The sequence below is a fragment of the Myotis davidii genome, unplaced genomic scaffold, assembly GCF_000327345.1.
Source record: "Myotis davidii unplaced genomic scaffold, ASM32734v1 scaffold560, whole genome shotgun sequence".
NCBI classification, from domain to species: Eukaryota; Metazoa; Chordata; class Mammalia; order Chiroptera; family Vespertilionidae; genus Myotis; species Myotis davidii.
Window position 1 is genome coordinate 232,209 of NW_006294418.1, and position 17,718 is coordinate 249,926.

Below are 17,718 nucleotides of genomic sequence, written 5' to 3' on the forward strand. Positions count from 1 at the left end.
GCGCTGCTGAGGAGGCAGGAGAGGCTCCCACCACCAGCACTGTACTGGCAGCCATCAGCCTGGCTTGTGGCTGAGCAGAGCTCCTCCCTGTGAGATCGCCCTGATCACCAGAGGGCATCTCCTGCATTGAGCGTCTGCCCCCTGGTGGTCAGTGTGTGTCATAGTGAGCAGTCATTCCCAGTCATTCTGCTGTTAGAGTCAATTTGCATATTACCCTTTTATTATATAGGATAGAGGCCTGGTGCATGGGTGGGGTCCAGCTAGTTTGCCCTGAAGGGTGTCCCAAATCAGGGTGGGCGTCCTGTTGGGGTGCCTGGTCAGCCTGGGTGAGGGGCTAATGGTGTTTGCAGGCTGGCCACACCTCCTTTAGGTTGGGGGTCCCTGCTGGAGTGCCTGGCCAGCCTGGGTGAGGGGCTGATGGCTGTCTGCAGGCTGGCCAAGCCCCTCAGGGGGAACCCTCACCTCATGAGGGTGTGGCCAGCCTGGGTGAGGGGCTGAGGGATGTTTGCAGGCTGGCCACAGCCCCTTCAGGATGGGGGTCCCCCCTGGCTTGACTGGTCAGCCTGAGTGAGGGGCTGATAGTTGTCTGCAGGCTGGCCACAGCCCCCAGCCACCCAAGCTCCCAGTGGAGGCTGGCTGGAAGCAGGTATCTGGGATTTATTTATCTTCTATAATTGAAACTTTGTTGCCTAGAGTGGAAGCTACATATGGCCAGGGCAAGCAGGAAGCTTGGCTTCCTCCATCGCCAGGGCAACCAAGCCTCCTGCTTGCTCCACCTTCGTGGCTTATGGCCACCATCTTGGTTGGGTTAATTTACATATAGTCACTCTGATTGGCTGGTGGGCATGGCTTGGGCATAGCGGAGGTGCGGTCAATTTGCATGTTTATCTTGCACCAAGGAGTTTGAGTCTGTACTCTAATCCTGTACACTATTCTCCCAGTTCTATGGTCACTGACTAATTTAGGATCTCTCCATCTCTTGCTTTAATTGCTGCACTAACTATCTAACAATCTCTACCCATCATGTACAGTTATTGCTGCAAAACACAAACTTGATCATATTGATGTCTAGCTTAAAAATCTCGTATGGCTTCCCACTGTCCAACTCCCAAAATCTCAATCTTCTCTCCCACCATTTCCCCAATGTCCCTCTACACTAGCCAGATTGGTCTACTTTCTGTTCTTATTTACATTCCCATTGTTAAAGATGTTATCAGTCTTTTAACACATTGTTTGTGGGTAGTTTTTATGGCATGCTAACAGGTGGCGTGGGCCATTTTTGATAATTGTTTTCACAAATAGCAACGTTCAGTAAAATTACAATAACTTTATTTTACGTATTTATACATTACTCACATTCTACCGCTAATCTATAAAAAACGTATTAATACGTGTCCCGCGCTCTACTACACTGGTAGAATGTATAAATACGTAAAACGTATAACTACGTTTCCCGCATACAATGTGTTAAATTTGTAACATTTTAATTTCAAATCATTTTGTTCACTTCTCTTTGCGACAATATTTAATCACTTGTCAAGTATTGTCAGACTTTCTTTAAAATGGGTTTTTCTCTTTAGATTTTCAAATCCTTCCTCTTCCAAGATACAGATTTATTTCATCATCTTTAAATAACCTTCATGTCACTGACACACTGTGGTACTGCACAAAATATACCAATCTTTCTTCGTAAGGTACCAATGCATCTTCCATCCTCATCTATCACTTTTCTCCTATATACACATTAGGCACATGCAAAAATGGACTCCTATTGTTCTCTAATATATACACACACACATATACATACATACACACACACACACATACATACACACACTAAAGGCCTGGTACATGGATTCATGCATCGGTGGGGTTACTCAGCCTGGCCTGTGGCGATCAGACCAAAACCAGCTCCCTGACATCCGCCAAGAGGTCCCGGATTGCAAGAGGGTGCAGGCCAGGCCAAGGGACCCCATCAGTCCACAATTGGGGCCAGGAATGGACCACGGGAGGGCTCCAGGGCATGTCTGGTCCATTTTGCCCAGTTCCTACCTGCCAGACCCCAGCAGCAAGCTAACCTACTGATCAGAGTGTCTGCCCCCTGGTGGTCAGTGCATGTCATACTGACTGGTTGAATGGCAGAATGAACAGTCGAACACTTAGCATATTAGGCTTTTATTATATAGGATACCTTTTCCATTTCTACTGCTACATGATGCATTTTTTCTTCTCATAGAATTTCATCACAAACATTTTTACATTAATCTTTCTTCATGAGCCAACTTTTCATTTTTCTCCTACTAATTATTTTCTAATCATCAAATGCTGATTTCTTCTATCACTGAATATTAGTTTTAATTATTGACTATACAAAGCATTAGTCAATTTCTTATTTATACTCCTATTGCTAATTGTCTGTGACATATATTCATATATTTTATCTCAGTATATACTTATCTCTCTACTAAATCAAGGGCTGGCAAGTTTTTTGTTTTTTGTTTTCATTGTTGTTGTTTTCTGTAAAAGCCCAGATAGTAAATATTTCTATAGTAACTATTCAACTGCTATTATAGCAAAAAGCAACCATAAAACAATATGTGAATCACAAAGTATGGCTATGTTGAAACAAAGCTTTATCTCCAAAATATGCAAAAGGCTAAACTTAGCCGGAGGGCCTTAGTTTGTTAACTTCTGGCAGAAACTATAACCTATGTATATACATATTATCTTTTCCCAAAATTTCTATGTTGTTTATTACTGTGTTAGCCTTTAGGACATTTGCATTCAAGAAGAAAGCCACTGCATGGGAGAACATATTTGCCAATGTTATCACTGATAAGGGTTTAATCTCCAAAATTTACAGGGAACTCATACAACTTAACAAAAGGAAGATAAACAAACCAATCAAAAAATGGGCAAAGGACCTAAGTAGACACTTTTCAAAAGTGGACATACAGAAGGCCAAGAGACGTATGAAAACATGCTCAAAGTCACTAATCATCCGAGAGATGCAAATCAAAACAACAATGAGATACCATCTCACACCTGTCAGAATGGTTATCATCAACAAATTAACAAACGACAAGTCTGGCGAGGATGTGGATAAAAAGGAAGTCTCATGCACTACTGGTGGGAATGCAGACTGGTGCAGGCACTGTGGAAAACAGTATGGAGTTTCCCCAAAAAATTAAAAATGGAACTCCCATTTGACGTAGGTAACCCACTTCTAGAGAAATCAGAAACACCAATCAGAAAGGAAATATGCACCACTATGTTCATAGCAGCACAATTTACAACAGCTAAGATTTGGAATCAGCCTAAGTGCGCATCAGCAGATGAGTGGATTAGAAAACTGTGGTACATCTACACAATGGCATACTACGCTGCTTTAAAAAGGAAGGAACTCTTACCATATGCAACAGAATGGATGGAACTGGAGAGCATTATGCTAAGCCAGTCAGAGAAAGATAAATATCACATGATCTCACTCATTTGTGGAATACAATGAACAACATAAACTGATGAAAAGAAACAGATCCAGAGACAGGGAAGCACAGAACAGACTGTGGAACTTCAGCGGGAAGGCAAGGGAGGGAAGTGGTAAGAGATCAACCAAAGGACTTGTATGCATGCATATAAGCATAAGGAATAGACACAGACACTAGGGGGTTGAGGGCATGTGCTGGGGGTGGGGTTGGCTGGGGAGAGGTTACTGGGGGAAAAAGGAGACAAATGTAATACTATATGTAATACTTTAAACAACAAATAATTTTAAAAAAAAATATGTTCAAAGCAGAAGATTTCCAGGATCCAATTTGTTAAGAAAAAAATGCCTCCCTCACATGTAGCCTATTTGATTATAATTAAAATTCATCCTGATAATGAACTTTATATGTACAAAAATAATTACTAATTTAATAAAATAATTTACTTATAATTTTTAGAAAATAGTTTCACATTTTAAAGACATTTCAGAAGTCTCTTGTAATTAAACACTAATTTAAAATCCTGTTTTCCTTTGATTAATATCTTCAAGTCATAATTTTAACATTTGATGTAGAAAAACTAAATCTTGTCTGATCTTCCATGGGTATCTGTACTTCAAAGAAAAAATTGGTAAATGTTACAAATAGTAGTATCATTTATTTGTGAAAACAAATATGTAATATTCTGTTACATTTTTTAATACCACTGAACTTTCAGTCATTCTAAAGAGGAGACATGTTTCAGGTATCATCATTTACTTGCTATTATTTAACTCGCTGTATAATTTAAAATAACAAGTATTTGTGTCAGGAAAATTTCTACCTTCACAATAATTTTATAATCACAAAAAACTTTTTATCTAAAATAGTGGTTCACAAACAGTGGTGGTGGTGGTAAGAGTGGAGATTTTGCCCTCAGGCAACATGTGGGAATGTTTGGAGACATTTTTGCTTAAAAAGAATGGTGATACTATTAGCATCTCGGGGGTTTAAGGCCAGAGAGAATGCTAATAGACTTCCTACAATGCACATAACCGTCCCTCCCCTAAACTAAGAATTCTTGCCCAAAATGTAAAAAGGGCAGAGGTTTAGAAATTCTGGTCATGGAGTGGAACTATGGATTCTGAATATTAATGGATCTGAATGAAAGGCTCTAAATCACTTAGGTTTGCATGTTTGAGGCAAGTCCATACAACCTGTAATAGGGAAGAAGTAATTTTGAATCCTTTCTTACTAATCTTTTCCACTGCTCCAAGGTAGACTGCATTGTACCATATTTAAAAAATATCAATTTATAAAGTGGCTAAACTTAATACTTGCATATAAATTAATTTGAAGTTTAGTGGTTTGGAATTTGTATTATATTTTGCCAATGAAATAATGCTAAATGTGGTAACTATGTTTTTCAGTTGAACAAATAAAACCTATTAATTTATAATATGGTTTTAAAATGATACAGAGGATCCATTAAGAAACTAAATTAGCTGCTAGTCTTTATTACTGGCTCTGGGATCAGAAGACAAACTATCTGTCAAAGGAAAGAGGAATAAGATGAGAAATTGAGTTTCATGGAGTTTTTTTATATCAACAGTTGGAATGAGGTAGCAACATGTCTTTGGAATATTTCAATTCTCATTTCTCCTCTGCATTGCTCATGGCCTCTTCTCCCAGGCACTCAGTACTGCAAGGTGTTCTGAGCATTTCATTAAAGGAGCCTCACAAGTTTTATTAAATCTCAAAAATCCCCACTTGCTTTGATTATCACCTGCCTTTCATCTCATGTTAGTCAGAATTCTCATCCCTTTCAAGCTGGTGATGTCAGCTATAAGTAAAGGTGAAGCAGTTTGATTTAAGTATTCCAACCAGGTTACCACTCTTAGAAATATTAGCATTGTTAGATAGGGTGCATGATAAAAACATAAGTCTCCTATTGATAGTGTTTAAATATATGAAATAAAGAGACACTATTAAACAATTAGGAAAGCAATATTTTAAACAGAATTTATAATATGTAGAAAGAGGGTATATAGATAGATTGATTGATTTGGTTTATATGACAAGTAGTTAGATCTTGATATAGTAAAGCGTGGAAGTGAATAATTAAAGTAACCTACAAATATTTAACATTTACCTCCACTACACTGAAACATGGTTTTAAGACGATTTCTTTTGTTGGGGGTTAATGGGGGGATGAGGACACATTTATAATACCTTAACCAATAAAGAAAAAAAAGAGACTATTTCTTTTTTCTCAGAAACACTCTTATTAATTATATAAAAAAATGTTGCTTGTAACTCAAAATATTAATAGCTCTACATGAAATCCCTCATCCTTCAAGTTTCATAAGTGATACTTTGTCCCTAAAGAAGCAATGATATTAATATTCTTAGAGTCTATATTTTTCAAAATAAATAATCCAGCTTCTTAAAAATGTCAAGAAAAGTTTAAATTTCCTATATTTAAATTTTTTATTTAAATATTTTTATATTTCTAAAAATATTTTTTTCTGAAGCAATTGGAGCCCCTTATGTCATTTCAATTTTAAAATTATTCAGAAACAGCCTGATATTTTCCTTATCCCATATAATAAAGAGCTAATATGCTAATAAGAACGAAGAGCAGAATGACCATCTGGAGGACCTTCTGGATAAAGCTGGGACTGCAAGGGCCTGCCGGGGCAGCCAGGGCTACAGGGGCTGGCTAGGGCTGTGAGGGCTGGCCGGGCTTGCGAGGGCTGAGCCCCTGGCATGAATTTCATGCACTGGGCCTCTAGTATTGTCATCACATGATAGGCCACTGACATATAAAAATTTATGGAAAGAATAAAGGTTCCAAAAATGAATAATTTATTTTTATCACGATATGCTAGAAAATGTACTAAGTGTTTTGTAAGCATTATTATTATTTTTTGTTTCTCTTACTGGACATTATTGTTTATAAAAATAAATTACCCTCATTTTAGCCCTAACTGGTTTGGCTCAGTGGATGGAGCATCAGCCTGTGGCCTGAAGGGTCCCAGGTTCGATTCCAGTCAAGGGCATGTACCTTGGTTGCGGGCACATCCCCAGTAGGGGGTGTGCAGGAAGCAGCTGAATTGATGCTTCTCACTCATCGATGTTTCTAGCTCTCTATACCTCTCCTTCTCCCTTCCTCTCTGTAAAGAAATCAATAAAATGTATATTTTTAAAAAATTACCCTCATTTTACAGATGAGTAAACTTAACTTTGAAAAAGGGGAAACAATCTTATACTCACACAGATATTAAGACAGGAATAATATTTTGGATAACAAGGTAGGAGCTCTAACAATTATTCAAACTAACTCTCAAAGTGAAGCAATTCACTTACACCCATTCACTCATTCTTGAACAATTCTCAGTTGCCTTAGAGTGTAATTTTTATAAGTATATTTAATCCAACTGTAATTGCAAAGAAACTTCTTGTGTTTCATTGTGTTTCTTTTCTGATTGGCTTTTCTAAGGGTTATTGTCATATTACTGTTATATAAAACAGTTTGTATGTTTACCAGTCACTGTGGGTTTTCAGAAAAAAATTAAAAAATGACGGTTGAGTCCATAAGCCTGTTTTTGAAAGTAAAATAAAATAGTCTCTGGAAAATAGTATTATTTGGACCAATAAATATTTATTAAGTTCCCATTATTAAGCTCAATTCAGAGGAGAAAGTTTCTTCAAGGAGAGAAAAAAACATTTGTAATTGGTGAAAATTAATGGATAAAATATTTGCAACACTATATTTAAAGTGGCAATCATATTCCTGAGTTATTTTGAGAAAAGATTCCAATCAAAGCAGCTAAAGATAGCAACATGGAAGAAAACTAAAAACCAAACAACAAAAAAAGCTGAGTGGTGGAATCTTTCTGGATTCATGAACAAATTCAACTCCACTGGGTGTTAAATCAACCGAGGCTATGATGAAGAAAACACCTTTGGGCTGAGAGAGGACAGGGCGGAGGATGGCCTCCCTGCTGGATGGGGGAAGATGTACATACAAAAGAAGAAAATTACATTTTCTCCAAGTTTACAAAGGACTCCCCTTACAAGGTGAGGGTAATACTGGCCAGTAAGTTGCTTTTTCAAATGATGAAAAAAAATACAGAATAATATTTAATAACACATGAACATTTTATAAAATTCAAATTTCAGTGTCCATAAATAAAATTTTACTGGAACACAGTCACACTTGTTCATTTCTGAATGGCTGATTTCACACTACAACAGCAGAGTGAAGGCTTGCAACAGAGACCATATGGCTCATAAAACCTAAAATACTATCTAGCTTTCGGTGGATTAAGTTTGCTAACCACCTCCCTTAAGCCATTACCAGGGTCTCTCTGTAACACTTTGATTGTGAAGCCTATTACAAACACTAGAAAACTAAAACCATCCCTAATTACTTATTTTCTGCCCAACCTTTCCTATTCCACAAACCTCTATCACTATTTTTTAATTGATTTTACCTCTAAGTATATCTCAACTATGTCATTCTCTCTGTTCTTATGACAGTATCCCAGATTTAGGCAATAGGACCTCCTGATTGAAGTAGCATCCTTACTTGTTTCTTACCTGCATCCTTTCTCCCCACACCTCTACCTTGCACAGATGGAGTTCAGTTTCTAACAGGCAAATATGCTCTTTTCACTGCTTTGACAATTATTTTTAATGTTTTTCTCAGTCCCTTTGGGCAGCAGGGTTCTTCAGGGAGTAGCAGCATTCCCTGGGAATTTGTTAAAAATGCAAACTCTCAAGCCATACCTCAGTTCTATTGAATCAGAAGCTTTTGAGTGGGGCCTAGAAATCTGTGTTGTGATGAGCCCTCCAGGTAATTTTAATGCACACTGAAGTTTGAGACCATTACAATCACTTATCCTAGAGGATAAAAATTGAACTTCCTTTGTGAGGGGATCACGTGAATCTCACCTTGCTGCTTTCTGCCCACTCTGGTTTCCCGTTTATGGCATCCTTACCTCTAGCTTCTTCAGCTTGCAAATGAGGAAACAAGATCTTGGAAGTTAAGTAATTTGCCTCAGGTAAGGAGGCTAGTGAGTCAGAGAGGAAGAAATTTACCTAGGCTAAACCCAAGGTCCTTTTAGGACCACACCCGGCTAAGTTTTAAAATATATTTACTATACTCTCATTCAAATTTATCCATAATAATTATTTTATTGATCTTAGTTATTAATTTAGTCTGTTCCTCTTTTAGACTATAAATTCCAAAAAGGTAAGAATGCTAGTGTCTTGTGAATGCCTCAATAAATCTTACCTCCCTACTGCCAACTGGTAACATGACATAACTATCCCAAGGTGATTCTCAACAAACGTGACGCCAGTTTCTTCTGCCTGAAGAGCAACTGGTTAAGCAAGAGCTCTGGGATGAAGGTCCATGAGATCATATACTGGACAATCATCCCCTTTCCATTAGTCCTTGAGCAAAGTCCTTCACATTTCTTTGCCTTAGATTCTCTATCTGTAAAACTGTATTTACAATGAGGATTAGCAAATAAAAGGTGGTATCTATACTAATAAAAGGGGATTATGCTAATTAAACCAGACATCTTCTGGAAGTCCATCCAGACAAAGCCACGGTGGGGGAGAGTGGGGGAGGCAAAGGGGGTTAGCGACAATCACTCTGGCAGGGGAGAGCAGTTAGAGGCAGTCAGGCCAGCAGGGGAGCAGTTTGAGAGTGATCAGGCTGACAGGCAGAGGAAGTTAGGGGGCGATAAGGCCAGCAGAGGAGCAGTTAGGGGTATCAGGTCAGCAGGCAGAGGCAGTTAGGGGTGATCACGCAGGTAGGCAGGCAGGTGAGTGGTTAGGAGCCAGCAGTCCCAGATTGCGAGAGGGATGTCCTGGATTGGAGAGTGTACATGCTGCACTGAGGGATTCCCTTTCCTCCCCCCCCCCCATGCATAAATTTCATGCACTGGGCCTCTAATTATTATTATAATCATTAATGTTGTTATTATGAATGATTTAGCTAGACTGTATAGTTTATACAAATAAATAAATGGCACTCCATTACTCAAATATTTTATAATCTAGTTGGGTCAACAAAACAGAGTTAGGAAAAAATCAAACACCATACAATGTCTAAGTGTTAACCATGAATGTGGAGAAGAAAAAACTGACTTGTGTAAAAATTTGGTTTTAAAGTGAATAAATCTCTGAGAAGTTCTCCTGCTAATCTTTGTATATATTAAGAGTAATAGCTATAAAACACTAATAAAAACATATGTGCATATCATCCTTGTTATTACAAGGCTATGATCATGAAACCATTTTTATTTAATGCTTAATGATGCAAGCCCAAATCTCATTATCAAAAAAAACCCAAAACAACTAACATATGGATCAAAAGGCTTTACTATAAAACTAGAGGCCCAGTGCACAAATTCACAGCTTTTTTATTTGCTCATCTATTGATGGGCACCTGGACGATTTTCAAATATTCGCTATTGTATATAACATTGCAATGTGCACATATTTTTTTTTTTGTGGGGTGTGGCCAGCCCTCCCTAATCAGGGCCAATTGGGCTGGGTCAGCCTGGATGAGGGGACATGGAAAGTTGGCAGGCCGGCCCCACCCCCTGGTCAAATTCCTGGTCCAGGGGACAATTTGCATATTAGCCTTTTATTATATAGGGTGTTGTTGCTGCTGCATCTGTTTTTATATATTCAACATTAATTTAATTCATAATTGTGTTTAGTGCTAAAATATATTTATATTAGATAACTTCATAAATGTAAATTTGTTACTTAACTTTAGCTTAACACTCTCCAGGTTCATTTGTGCTATCACAAAAGGTAGGATTTCCTTCTCTTTTTTTTGGCTGAGTAGTATTCCATTGTATAAAGGCACCACAGCTTTTTTATTTTTATTTATTTGTTGGATGTACTCTCAGAAGTGGAATCATTGGGTCATAAGGCAGTTTTATTTTTAATTTTTTGAGGAAACTCCATAGTGTTTTTCATAGTGGCTGCACCAATCAGCACCCACTAGAACTCTTAAATATGGAAGATATACATATGTATAGATACGTGCAATGAAGTTATTAATAACAGAATAAAAAATAAATTTAAATTAAACTAAATGTCCAAAAATAAATGAATAGCTGAGAACATTTTTGATAATCACGTGATGTGGAAATACGTAGTTAATTAAAAATGAAATCCATAAGGAATTAATAACAACAGTGGAGAATGCTGTGTCAAAAAAGATACAAAATTAAAAATGAAATATGATATTAAATTAGAAGAGATACAAAAGCTTTCTTAATTCAGAAGGAAATGGAGCAGGGACTATGGATTGGTCATGCTCATTGGAACCCTCGTGCTTCTTTGAGGAACTTTACTACTCTGAGCTAGGTTACTGAGTATCAGTTTTCTCATGGAAAGTGGCACTAACTATCCTATTAGATGGCTCTAATAATATGGGAAAAAAGTGAAAACTAAATAGCATATAGTAGTTCATCAATAAATGGTAATAGTTCTGTTTATTATTGTGTTATTCAACATCTCTGTTGCAACAACTAGAAGAAAAAACGTTGAAATGCTTGTTGCCTTGGGAACTGGGAAAATGGGTGTACATTTTCTCTGTTCCCTGCTTTCTGCATTCCAAAAGTTATCTGTAATGGGGAAATATTATTTGCAAATACTATTTTATGATATTAAATAAACTTTTAAATATTCCTTTTTACAGTATATGTCAGTGATGGTGAACCTATGACACGTGTGTCAGAGGTGACATGTGAACTCATTTTTGTGGTTGATTTTTCTTTGTTAAATGGCATTTAAATATATAAAATAAATATCAAATATATAAGTCTTTGTTTTACTATGGTTGCAAATACCAAAAAATTTCTATATGTGACACGGCACCAGAGTTAAGTTAGGGTTTTTCAAAATGCTGACACGCTGAGCTCAAAAGGTTCGCCATCACTAGTATATGTGAATATGCTACTGACTGTGTCTATGAGCAGGCATTAGGTGGTAACCTAACTGTGGACAGAATAATTCAATGGTCTAGTCATCTGAACACACCTACATTCTCCTGAAAGATCAACCATACTGCTCATCTTTACAGGTATGAGTCACATTTTTGTTGGTATTTTTCTTGAAACAAATTGGTATAATATAGAAAAGTAATCAATTAAGGCCATTATAATCTATTTAAATGTGAGAAAAATGTATTCAAAATGTCTCAAAAAAGTAATGCAACCAAATTTCAACAAAAGACAGCTAGGATAATGACATGATTACAACATCTGCTACTTTTTAAATTTTTACTTACTTATGTATATGAACACATAGCACTGATGATGTATGAGACCTTGTTCTAAGAACTTTGCACATATTAACTGTTTTTAATATACTATATTAAATGACTATTAATCTCATGTTTATTAAAGCCTAGGATGTAGATACTATTATTATCTCTAGTTAAAAGATGAGGAAACTGAGGTTCAAAGAGGTTAAGTATCTTGCACATACAATTAGTAAATTATAGGGCTGAGACTTAAACCCATGGAATTGGGTTCCAAACGCCATGCCATTAACAATAAGCTGAACTTCCTCATACTATAAAATACTTTAAATTTTAGAATTAAAATAGCCACCATTGCTCTTTTACATTGCATATGTTTAAGCTATTTTCTTGAGTTCCTATAACAACATTAAGAACCAAAGGATCTAAAATAGATTTTCTTTTTTTAAAGTTCTGCTTAAATGTCCAATAATCAAACTGGAAATTTGTACACATGATGAATCTTACTTGTAAGAAAACTAGTGTTGACACTTGTATTAATTTCCTGGTTGGCGGATTACATAACTTTAAATAAGATTTCTAACCTTTATTTCTTTAATTTGTGAAATACATATTTCAATTTTATAGCACTGAATGCCATGTGTTATTAAAATGTATTATTTTGGCCGAGACCAGTTTGGCTCAGTGGATAGAGCGTTGGCCTGCGGACTGAAAGGTCCCGGCTTCGATTCCAGCCAAGGGCATGTACCTGGGTTGCGGGCACATCCCCAGTGGGAGATGTGCAGGAGGCAGCTGGTCGATGTTTCTCTCTTATCGATGTTTCTAACTCTCTATCTCTCTCCCTTACTATCTGTAAAAAATCAATGAAAAATATATTTAAAAAAATGTATTATTTTGTCATGCACCTCACATTAATTCACCAGAAAACAGGAGCTATTGTTATTGGACTTGCGTTAATGCTGAGCTTGGTCACCATTTTCATTGTTGTAATTTAAATAGTCATCTTTTTTTATTTTTCCCTGGCATAGGAAGTGTTACTGCACAGAGGCACATCACAGGATGGATAATGGCTGTTATATGCTCAGTGATCCTAATAATGGGGGGAAATAGAATGTTCTCCGATAGTTCTCAGAATTGGAAACCGACTGAATTTCACTTAGGAAATAGCAAGTTCTCATTATAGGTGACATTCTCTAAAAGTATATAACAACTAGAGTATCTGCCCCGAATCCTGGGAATATATGTTAAATGAGATCCACAAGAGTAAAAACTACCCTATTTTGTGCAAAGCGGAGAGGTCACATATAAATCATTTTTTAATTTAAGATGCCAAGAACATCTTTCCTCAACCTATTGAATTACATTGAATGTTTCACTTCCTTTTTATATATGTGAAAATATTGGAAAAGCTGGAAAGTGTCATGTGCCTTCCCATCCTATGAATTTGTGAGGGGTCATGTTAAAGTGGGCAAATCAGACAGTCAGTTAATAAATGAAATACACTGATCCTATTTTGAAGGAGGGGGATGATGTAATACATAGACCCAGGCCATTTTTCATGGTCCAATTTATTTAAATTGCTTTCAACATAAAAATTACAGTTCCTACAAAATCCTGAACAGCCTAGGGAATATATATATATATAAAAGCCTAAGTGACTGAACAATGGAATGACTAAACGACCGGTTGCTATGACACACACTACTGACCACCAGGGGGAAGACACTCAATGCAGGAGCTCCCCCCTGGTCTTCAGTGCACACCCACAGCCAACCTCCAGTGACCAGTCCCCCTGCCAACAGCCCCAATCATCTGGCTGGCCAACCTCCTGTGGTCCCTCCTCCCCACTGGCCAACTTCCCTTAGTCCCTTCCCCAGGACGGCTAATCTCCCGCAGTCCCTCCCCATACCCAGCCACACCCCCCATCCGCCCTCATCACCGGCCAGGCTGAGGGATCCCACCAGTGCACAAATTCGTACACTTGGCCTCTAGTATGTACATATTTTGCCTTCATAAAAATAAAAACTGATCCTGTTTTGTAAGTGTTTGTACTCCACATAGTGTGGTTTATTACTAGGTCCTCCTCCACGCTGAAGTGAGTTTATAAAGAAGAATATCTTTTTTCATTATACCAGTGTCCCATTGCTGGCCAGACTCATTATTTCTTGACTATTTTCAATTTAGTTAAATCCAATGTATTTATGGAATGCCCCTTAAGTACAACAATGATAATCTTTATTTTCCCTGTGATATCCTCATACTTTGCAGATTTGTAGTTTGAAAGGAGTACAGAGTTAAGGGTGATAAGGAAGGATTAAATGACTGCTCACATATCCAGGGTATGTAGAAGCTCCCATGCAACAAAGAAGGATCAATTATATATGAAAATTGAAATGGAGAAGTTGAAAGTATCTGGGAGGAGAACTAGATTCAATCAGACTACATCAGAGATATGGCACAGGAAATTTTATAGATGAGGACATTTTGATGGGAGAAATAGTATCAAGGGAGAATCAAGACCAACTACACAAGAATGATGAAGGATAATCATGGAATTTATGGACCATAGAGGTGGGTATTTTTAGTTAAGTCTAGCAGGAGATAATATAACATGAATTCAAATAAGGCTTGAAGTGTGGTCCATAAGACAGAAATACCAGTGAAGTGGAAGATCTGCTTAATCTACACCGAAAGAGGGAGAAAGGAGAAAATGTACCCTCTAAAGGAAAGAGCTTGTCAACTAAGAATCCTATGTCTCACATAAAAATATGCTAATGAAAAGAGAACATTATTTGCACTGGAATAAGTTTTCCATAAGTTATGACACATATCATAATGGGGAAGTATCAGGCAAGAGGTATAAAAATATGAGCTGAAGTTATACCAAATGGCCATGACATCCCAGGAGAGAGAGAGAGAGAGAGAGAGAGAGAGAGAGAGAGAGAGAGAGAGAGAGAAAAGAAATGTGAGACAGATTTACGATCGAAGATAAAGTGGAGGAAATAAAATCACAAAACCAATATGAAGATTACTATTGCACCAAGATGTGGAATACATGGGCGAGGTAGCAGACATGTCTATGTGACCCCAGTTCTCTTAAAATGGATAAACTCAAGCAGGTGATTTATCCTTTCTCTTACTTACACCCTTCTTTCTTCTCCCAATATACTACACAGCGACTGCTTGGGGGCTAACCTAAGTGTGTCCTGGGTGTTTTCGTCTGATTTACTAATCATCCTTAGGTAAGAGATTCAAACTCCCCAAAGAATCTTTCATTGAGGCAATAGCAATGACTGAAAATGTGGGGATTTGGTGTAAAACCCTTAATTTCTTATTTATTCATTAAAGTGATCAGGGTGACACTGGTCAACATGAACATATAGGTTTCAGGTGTGGGTTTCTATGTTAGAAGATCTGTATATTGCACCATGTGTCCACTGCCCAGGGTCACATCTTCTCCTGTCACCTTATATTAGGACTCCCTTCTCCCACCACCCCCTTCCCTCTGGCAACTGCCACGCTTTTGTTTTGGTTCATGAGTTTCAGTTTTATGACTGAAATCATATGTAAAACCCTTAATTTCTAAGATTTCTCAATATCTATGTGAAATAAATAAAAAGGGAAAGAAAAAATCCTGAACTAATAAAGGCTTGTACCACTTTCATCATAAAATATTAGTAACTGTTAAATTACAAAAGCTATTTTACAGTTCAAATATTATATGATGGAGGTGAAAATACTTTCTGGGTGGTTAATTCATAACAATCACTTACCTTGTGGCTGACGACTAGGATGGTATATCTGAAGGTCAAATGGCTGTGCACTGGTTTTCTGAATCACACTGACATTCTGCCCCGTCCACTTATTGGCTTTGGACAATGTGTTGGTCCTCCAGTCAGTCCAATAGACCTCACTCCCATACAGAGACACAGCAAAGGGATGAGAAAGGTATTCGTGACCACGGATGATTTCTATCATTCCTGTTCCATCATAGAGGGCTGAATAAATAGCATCTGACCTACAGAAAGGTAAATACTTCAGTAGTTTATCAAAACTCATTCAAATAGTATAGTGATGTGATTTTATTTTTTAGATAAATGATGAAAATATTTTTGTGAGCCTGTATCTAATTTGTGCCAGGAAAAAAAAAAAAGCCATCATAACAAAAACAAACAAAGGCCACCAATTGCCAGAAAATCACTGTTATAATAAAACCAAACAAAAATCACCACCTATTTCAATGTTGTGTACACATCATGCATGAATATTAGAAAACGTTTTGGATATGTAAATATTATCTGAGGAAGGTAACAGAAAATACAGGACAAAGATTATTTTTTAAACCTGGCATCTGTCCAAACTATCCTTTTTTCAAAGTGGTCCACAGTTAGTCCATTAGGCCACGCCCCAGTTTTCATGTCTTTGTAGATGGTTTTTCTCCCAGCACCACTCATTGAGGCAGATTCAATGCGAGGAAAATTTGCATCCCAATCTGTCCAGAAGAGAATTCTGAAGAAGAAGAGAATGCTATTGTTTCAGTCGTTCATTTCACAAATGCTTATTTAAAGTCTGCTGTATAAGCACTGGCGAGGTAAACGGACACAAGAGGAAAATGATGCATTGTCTACCCTCCTGGGGCTTAGAGTCCAGTGGAGGAGACAGACTAAATAAACACACGAATACATAAATTTGTGATTACAGCTTCTAACTATTTTAAAGAAAGTTTGTTATTAGAACAGCAGGTGAATAACCTACTTAGAGATGGCAGTCAAGGAAAAATGCACTTAGAGGAGGTGATAGTCACACAGAAAGATGAGGAGGGCAGGAAAAGAGCATGCCAAGGAAAATAAACAGCAGATATAAAGGCAGTAATGGGGGAAAGGGGTGTGGTCAACTTGAACAGAAATAAGGCCAATGTATCAGAAATATGGTGAGTGAGGAGCAAAGGAAAAGAAGATAAAGTTGAGGGTGATTTTATGTGTCTTGTGGGTTAAGACAATTATTTGGAATTTTATTGAAAGGGAATATGAAGCACAATTAGGCAGAGAGAAACATGATATTATATAAAAATGGATTATAGTGAGACAAGGGTTTGCTATGTCAGGTGGTATTTCAAAAGATTAGTCAAAGATGATAGTGGTTTGGATGGAGTATGGTGGTATACAAACATGTGATTGTTACAATACATGTTTTTAAGTTAAAGACCATTACTTTTTGTTTAACCAAATACTAAGTGTAACTCTAGAAATTCATGGTACAGAAATAGTTCCACACAATAGACATTCAGTGCTATGTGTCATAGATTTTATTTTTAAAGCTATCACGTAATAGATGGTTTATGTTTAATTGACAGTGGCCTAAACTGTTTATGCATGTTTCTATAGTTTTTATATAACATGGGTACATAGTAGTTCCACAAACATTACAACAGCTAACACTGTTTTGAGAACTTACAACATGCTACCTACTATTTTTAGCTTATAGAGATTATCTCATTTCCTTGACCCTGAGGCCATGGCTAGTTATCAGTATTTAACAGATGAGAAAACAAGCTTAGAGAAGTTAAATTACTTGATCAGGGTTACATAGCTAGCAAGTGGCAGATGGAGATTGGGAACTAGACAGCCTAATTTATATCCTTATTATATTATATATGTATATCCTATCTAATAAAAGAGAAACATGGTAATTGGCGTACAACCGCTACCCTTCGCATTGGCTAATCTGCAAGATATGCAAATTAACTGCCAGCCAAGATGGCGGCTGGCAGCCAGGCAGCTTGAAACTAACATGAGGCTTACTTGCTTCAGTGATAGAGGACTCCAACGTTCCCTGCCTGCCTTGCAGGCCTCTAAGCCTGCAGTTTAAGAAACTATGTAACAAATACCGCGGGACTTCAGCCAGCAGGATCACAACATTGTATGCAAAGTCCAGAAACCTACTTTAATTACTGAG

General features: G+C 37.3%; 1 protein-coding gene across 1 annotated transcript in view; it reads right to left on the minus strand.

The window, feature by feature from the left end:
- The window catches only part of LOC102765229 (low-density lipoprotein receptor-related protein 1B-like), a 221,897-nt gene that overhangs the window by 151,523 nt on the left and 52,656 nt on the right, over positions 1–17,718 (minus strand). The window contains exons 7-8 of the mRNA XM_015567146.1: positions 16,108–16,272; positions 15,537–15,781 (exon numbers count right to left, since the gene is read on the minus strand). Of these exons, the coding sequence (XP_015422632.1) occupies positions 15,537–15,781; positions 16,108–16,272 (410 nt within the window). The remainder of the gene's footprint in view (positions 1–15,536; positions 15,782–16,107; positions 16,273–17,718) is intronic.